The 7,193-nt window shown below is 56.0% G+C and overlaps 1 protein-coding gene across 1 annotated transcript in view; it reads left to right on the top strand.

Annotated features, from left to right (window-relative positions):
- Positions 1-6,065: 6,065 nt before the first annotated feature.
- Positions 6,066-7,193, top strand: part of SAG (S-antigen; retina and pineal gland (arrestin)) — a 14,849-nt gene continuing 13,721 nt past the window's right edge. Inside the window, exon 1 of the mRNA XM_004674185.1 lies at positions 6,066-6,150. Within this exon, the coding sequence (XP_004674242.1) occupies positions 6,066-6,150 (85 nt within the window). The remainder of the gene's footprint in view (positions 6,151-7,193) is intronic.

The raw sequence follows: 7,193 nt of genomic DNA, 5'->3' as shown, positions 1-7,193 counted from the left end.
TGTCTGCAGCCACTGCAGATGAGGCCCGTCCCCAGCCAGGGAGTGACCCACAGGGTACAGCAGACCTCTCCCTGTCTCCACACTGCTCCCCACAGTGGGTTTCAGATCTCGTCTTCTGCTCCCCACTCTGGTGAATCCTCTCACCCCTGCACCTCTGGCCTACACCCCAGCTCTTGTATCCATAGATAAATCTTTAAGAAAAGTGAAGGAAATTACAAAACACTGTTAAAAGAAATACAAGAAGACACCCCCAGGGGCTGCACTTCCAAGGAGCGAGGCCAGGCATTCCAGGGGCCCAGGCCTCTCCACCTGCTGGGCAGCAGCCTGACACTGGCCAGGCCAGGGGAAGGCAGAGGCCCCAGCAGCAGTCCCAGCACGGGAGGACAGCACCCCCCCCCCTTCACACACACACACACCACGGGGACGCAGGAAAGGGGCCTTTGTTCTTTTGCTTCTCTTGGGCTTGTACTTACTTTTTAAAATAGTTTATTTTTACATCATTTTATTCCTTTTTCCATCTCAGTTGTAATCCCCGTGGGCTTCCCATCACCAAATCACCCGTGTGCCATCATCACAGTCCACTGCACATCTTCCCCTCCACCCCCATTTTTGGTCCCATTCCCCACTCCACCCCCATAAAGTGTCTCTGGTATATAGTTGTTCATTATTATTGTTTTTACTCCCCTGGTCCTTATACTATAAGTGAAACCATCTGGTATTTTTTTCTTTCTGCCTTACTTCACTAAGCACAATCCCTTCCTTCCAGCTCCATCCATGTCGCTACAAAGGCGTGTTTATCCTTTTTGGTTGCTGAGTAATATTCCACTGTGTCTATGTACCAAATCTTTTTCATCCAGTCATTCACTTTTGGGCATTTGGGCTGTTTCCATGTCTTTCCAATTGTAAATAAAGCAGCAATAAGCATGGGGGTACAGGTATCTTTTTGAATCAGTGTTTTTGTGTCTTTGGGTAGATACCTAGGAGTGGGATTGCTGGGCCCTATGGCAGCTCCATTTTTAGCAGTGTGAAGAACCTCCAAACAGTTTTCCATAGTGGTTGTACCAGTTTGCACTCCCACCAACAGTGCATGAGAGTTCCTTTTTCTCCACATCCTCGCCAACATGTGTTGTTGCTAGTTGTTTGAAGATGTGCCATTCTCACTAGGGTGAGGTGGTATCTCATTGTGGTTTTAATTTGCATCTCCCTTATTACAGTGATGGTAAACAATTTTTCATATGCTTGTTGGCCATCTGCATTTCCTCTTTGGAATTTTTAGCTCTTCTGCCCATTTTTTGATGGGGTTGTTTTTTTTTTTGTTGAGTTTCATTAGTTCATTGTATATATTTGTGATCAATCTTTTATTGTTAGTATTGTGTGAGAAAATTTTTCTCAATCAGTGGGATGTCTGTTTGTTTATTGTAATGTCTCTTCTGCTGTACAGAAGCTCTTTGACTTGATGTGGTCCCATCTGTTTATTATCCTATCCTGCACTATCATTGCATTGGGTGCTTTATTTTTAAGGATGTTACTGAGGTGTGTGTCATGTAGCAGGCTTGTACTTTTTTTAAAAAAAGATTTAACTGTACAAGAACGGGGGTGCAGGCCAGGCACCCCAAAGCTGAGAGGATTCACCAGAGACAAAGTGGAGAGCAGGACAAGCCGATGGACTGAAATCTACTGCTAAGAGGAGACAGGAGAGGTCTGCTGCACCCTGTGGGTCACTTCCTGACCAGGATCAAACTCGTGCTGCAGTGGCTGCAGACAGCTTCACAGTGCTGTGCTCTAACCCGTTCCACCACCAGGGAGTACTGGGCTTGTACTTTCTAGGGGAAAAATTTAGTATCTTTTTAAGTTCATAACAATGTTATAGTGAATGTTTCTATCCTAGGAGCTGTGATTATTGAGGAAAATTTTAAGTTACAGGCAAGGAAACATTAAAAATCAACGAAAACCTCCCATTCACTCCGCACAGACCTCCAGGTGCAGCCTCTTAGTGCAGTTCCTGCAGATTCCCCAGACTCGCCATGTAGGAGGCGCGTGTGAGTACCTCATGCATGTGTGTGAGTGTGTCTGAGACACGCCTGGGTGTTTGCAGAGGACGCATGGAACACCCCACGATTCCATCTCGTGCCTGCCTTCCTGTGCCGGCCATTCCCACTTTCTCTGTGACTGTGTGGGGAGCTCCCCCATGGCCCAAAACATCCTAGACATTCTATGTGTCCCGCTGGGCACGTACACCCCAAAGCTGGGGCCTTGAGTGTCTTGCAGCCCACCTACCTGTCCGTGACGTTGGTTTTGGGGACACCAGCTCCCGGGGGCTCTCTGCAGCCCCCTGCCCGGTGGTGCATTCAGGGACAGTTCCCTGTCCCTGTGTGCCATAAACTAGATGTGCTGTCCAGGGCTTGATGGACTCCACTTACCCAGGGGCAGAGCCCACGGCTTCTGAGAATGACCGCTGCCCTGCCCGGCCCTCGTCAGGCTTGCCCGTGGTTGTTTTACTTGTTCTCTGCACTGTAGCCCTGTCTGGGTTCCAGGTGACAGTTCCTCCCCTCAGCAGCTGTGTGTGCCGCCCGCACGTGCCCCTGAAGCCCCTGAAGCCTCCCTCGCCCGCCCTTCCCCTCGAAAGCGCGTCCCGGCGGCAGGATTCAGCAGGGTTTGCTAAGGTCCCTCCAAAGGCCTGGCCTTCCTCTGTCACCGACCAAGTCTTTGATCTTCGTTTTCCCTTTAACAGGTAGAAATTTCCTTCTCTGTTACTAAGGTCCAGGGTGAGCGGTCCAGGCTGGTAAGGAGGTCCCCGGCATGACCCCGGCAGCCGCCGGCTTTCGTCTCGGGGCCCTCCCTGCAGGGACCTCTCCCCTGTGCCTGCTTCCCCTCCCTCTTGCTGCAGACACTGGCTGTGGCCACCGGCGTGCGGAGTTTGTCACTGAGACGCCTCGTCAGCCCTGCTTGAGCGCTCTCTGCTTCCTGTGTGAGCAACCGTCCGATCTGTCTTTATCGCATTGACTCTCTGCGGCTCCCGGGCTGCGCACGCTGACGCGGCCCCTTCCTGTGACCGTCTGGCGTCGTCCTGTGACCGTGGACGGCCGGCGGGCCGGGTCCCCTCCAGGGCTGGCTGCCGTGTCGCGCAGTGAGCATGTGGCGTCCACACCCCCAGCTGAGGCTCTCGTTTTCCTCCAGCCCTGCAGCATTTCCACGCTCAGGCACTTCCACTGCTGGCACGTGGAGGCTGTGGGCTGCTGGTGCCATAGGACAGCTGCGGCCACCTCAGGCAGCGCGTCACCTCACGGCTCTGACCCAAAGACAGGCCTCCCCCAGCCGGGCACTTCAGCAGCGCGTGGCCCATTCTTCGGGCACAGTCGGCCAGCAGAGACACATCTGCTGGAGAGAGCTTCATGCAGATCCCAGGGGGTGGCAGCAGGACCCACAGAGGGCCACGGGGGGGGGGGGGCTGGGTCAGCAGGAGGCTGGAGGACCCAGGGAAATGGACGAGGAGAGTCTCTGTCTTCCTGGGGCGCGGGGCAGGCCGGGAAGCAGGCCCAGCCCAGCTGACTTCTCTGGCGCAGGGCGGCGGATACCTGGCCTGGTGACCAGGGCGGGGCCGCGGCGGCCCCCGTGTGGGCGGCCCCGTGGGCAGGAGGCCGTCGGGGGGACTGGGCCTGGGACTGGTTGGTTGTGCACCAGAAACAAGTCGGTTGCTCTCTGGAGCCAAGGGCTGGCCCCTCCAGGCTCAGCCGAACCCCAGGTGAGAGCAGCAGGAGAGAGAATAAAAGGATGCCATCAATACCCGGAACGTCTGATTCTCTTATTCCTTCTACTTCCAGCAGCTGGCTTTCCTACAGGGAGGAGGAAAAGGAACGTTTTCTTCCTTAGGAAAAACAGAGTTCCCCAGCGAGAGCAGTCAGCAGCTGGACCCTGGCGGTGCCCTGCGCTGGCCACTGAGCCATGCTGGTGCCTGTTCTAGACGCTGGACGTGGGCAAGGGACAAAAGAGTCCGAAATCTGCATTCCTGTGACTAGACTTGCGCGTCCTAGTAACGGGGGGGTGGGGGGAGTGGGCCGTGGGGACAGACGGTAAACCAGATACACCGTCAGTTACTCTGTGCCTTCCCTGGGGGAAACGAGGGAAAGCACGCAGAGACGGCGCGGAGGGAAGCGGCAGGCAGGCGGGAGTGGGGGGCGGTAAGTGGTGGGTGCCACTGCAGTATGACAGGAAGGAGTGAAGGGCGCAGCCGGGCGGTGGCTCTCTGTGGGGCGAGTCTGCACAGGCCCTGGGGCAGCTGGAGGAGAAGCGCAGGGCCCAGTGGAAGGGGGCAGCGTAGAGAGGAGCCGGGCAACAAGGCCCGAGGGAGGGGGCCTCAGGGCCGGCGGGCGTTGCCCACACAAGGCAGGATGCCGCTTGGGGTACCCTGCTGTGCTACCATCCTGCACCTCAGGACCCCAGCACAGTCTTCTGCGCAGACGTCATTCCCAGACCCCAGGCCAAGTCCTGCATGTGGAGGCATTCATGGCCGCAGCCTCCTGTCCACTCACTCCCTGGGTGCTCTGGGCAGCAGCTGTTGTCCTGGCCACTGGGAACACGGGGCGGGAGCCCCTCTCATGAAGCCTGGTGTCCAGAACCGGGAGAGATGAAAGTCACCTCCACGTCAATACCAGTGTGCCCGTGTCCTGCTTCAGGGGTTCGGTGAAGGCTCCCCTGCGGGAGAGATTCCTGAGCCAAGATCTGGGGGTGCAAAGAATCAAAGCGGTGAGGTGGGAGGAGGGTTATGTGGGGGACAGGGCAGGGTATAAACAGCTTCAGAGATCTGCCTCCGGGAGCAGGGCCTAAGCAGCGGCAGGCGGGCTCCCACCAGGAGCACGAAGATGGGGACTGGGCCTGGCGTGGGGAGGGGTCCGTGCAGATGAGATGGACACACCGGCGTCAGCATTCACCAAGGAGAGGATGCGGCCTGTGACGGCGTCGCCGGGCGGGGCGGAGGGCTCCTCCTGACGCTGCCCTTTCTCTCGGCCTTTTCCTTAATACCTCCAGCCCCAAGGTCGCAGAAGCCGCCTGCTGAATTGAATCAAGGCTGCTCAGCACTTGAAAATCCCCTGTCCTGGGGACCCTGGGAGTAAACGGATCACCAGTCTATTTTCAGAGCCCAAAGCGGGTTAGGATCAAAAGCAGCTTTCTTTTAGCTCTTGTCCCTGCCCTCTCTCTCTGCCAACACGCGCCCCCCCCACCCCCCTGCCACGGGAGCTCGCTGGCCCCTGTGTCCAGGACGCTCGGGGCGCAGCCAGGTGCCCTCTCTTCACGCTTACAACCGCTGAGTCACAGTTCACCCGCCTCACCACTAAGCCAGTGTCCACTCTGCTCCGTAAATAGGATTTGGCTTTTGGACACTGAGACCTGGGTGCCCAGCCCCCGTCCAGGTTCCTACAAATTCCCGGGGCTATTGGCCAGGACTCCCAACTCACCTGCCTGGCCAGTCGACTCAGCAGGGCCCAGCTGCTCACCCAGCGGCCATCCCGGGATTGGACTGGGTATGTGAGAATCGGGGAGCGCAGGGATGAGCGGGGCCAGGTTGGGTTCCCCTGGCTTTGTGGGGGCTGTTGGGTTCCCTGAGATGCCCTGGAGGAAGGTCAAGGGTGCTGAACTCTGTGGCCCAGATGGGACTGGCGAGCCGGGCATGGGAGCCGGGCAGCAGCGCTGCACTAAACGTGGGGTGATTTAGCCTGTTTTGAGCATGATGCCAGCTGTGGTGTGGTTTTCAGGAATGTTCTGTCGGGCCTCGTTGTGACAGTTTAATTCAACACGGCCAAGCATGAGCTACCAAAGACGGGTCAGCAAATGGGCGCTCCGCACTGCGGCCTGGCTGGGCGCCCCGGCCTCAGTGAGGGGCCGGCACCCCAGGGGCAGTGTGCTCTAGACCGAGGCCTGTAGTCAGACGTGGATGCGGGGCCGCTGGGGAAGGGCCCGGGACTGGTTTGGTGCCCTGAGCGTCCCTGACTTTGCTCCAGGGTCCGCTCACCTTCCCAGCCGGCCGGCCAGCACCTGTCCCGAGACCCAGCCCAGCGCAGCGGAGGGCCATGGCCGCCGACGGGAAGGCCAGTAAGTGTGCACCGGACTCTGTCATCTTCAAGAAGGTCTCCCGGGACAAGTCGGTGAGTGCCAGGTGCCAGCGGCCTAATGGAAAGTTATTTTTCCATCATTTTGTACCTTTTTCCACCTCAGCTGCAATCCCCATGGGCTTCCCATCACCAAGTCCCCCTGTGCCATCACCACAGTCCAGTGCATTTCCCTCCCCCCCACTGTTTTTGACACCATTCCCTGCTCCACCCCCACAAAATGTCTCTGGTCTATAGCTGATCATTACTATGATTATTTCCCCCTGGTCCATTATGCTCCTGCTATGAGTGAAACCATCCGGTATTTTTCCTTTTCTTTCTGGTTTATCTCACTAAGCATGACCCTTTCCAGCTCCATCCATGTTGCTGCAAAAGACATGTGTTTCTCTTTTTGGTTGCTGAGTAATATTCCATTGTGTCTATGTACCACCTCTTTTTCATCCAGTCATTCACTTTTGGGCATTTGGGCTGCTTCCATGTCTTTCCAATTGTGAATAAAGCAGCAATAAACATGGGGGTGCAGGTGTCTTTTTGAATCATTGTTTTTGTGTCCTTTGGGTAGATACTTAGGAGTGGGATTGCTGGGTCGTAGGGAAGCTCCATGTTTAGCAGTTTGAGGAACCTCCAAACAGTTTTCCATAGTGGTTGTACCAGTTTGCACTCCCACCAGCAGTGCAGGAGAGTTCCTTTTTCTCCACATCCTCGCCAACATGTGTTGTTGCTAGTTGTTTGAAGATGTGCCATTCTCACGGGGGTGAGGTGGCATCTCATTGTGGTTTTAATTTGCATCTCCCTTATTACAGTGATGTTGAACATTTTTTCATATACTTGTTGGCCATCTGCATTTCCTCCTTGGAGAAGTGTCTTTTTAGCTCTCCTGCTGAAATAGGGTCTTTTTAAAGACTAGACTCCACCATCCCAGGCCCCGTGAGGATGAGGGGAGTGTGGGTCGGGCTTTCCCCTCTGAGATGGACCATCGAGGGGATTAGAAGACCCAGTGGACACAGGGCACGTGCCGCCTGTCACATCCGTTTCAGTTCTGAGACCCCTGACCCCTCCCGGACTTGGCCCCCAGTTGACCTTGAACCC

Source organism: Condylura cristata, unplaced genomic scaffold (genome assembly GCF_000260355.1).
Source record: "Condylura cristata isolate star-nosed mole 26May11 unplaced genomic scaffold, ConCri1.0 scaffold00002, whole genome shotgun sequence".
Classification (NCBI taxonomy): Eukaryota; Metazoa; Chordata; class Mammalia; order Eulipotyphla; family Talpidae; genus Condylura; species Condylura cristata.
The sequence above is the reverse complement of the archived record's forward strand: the minus strand, read 5'-3'. Positions and strand labels throughout refer to the sequence as shown.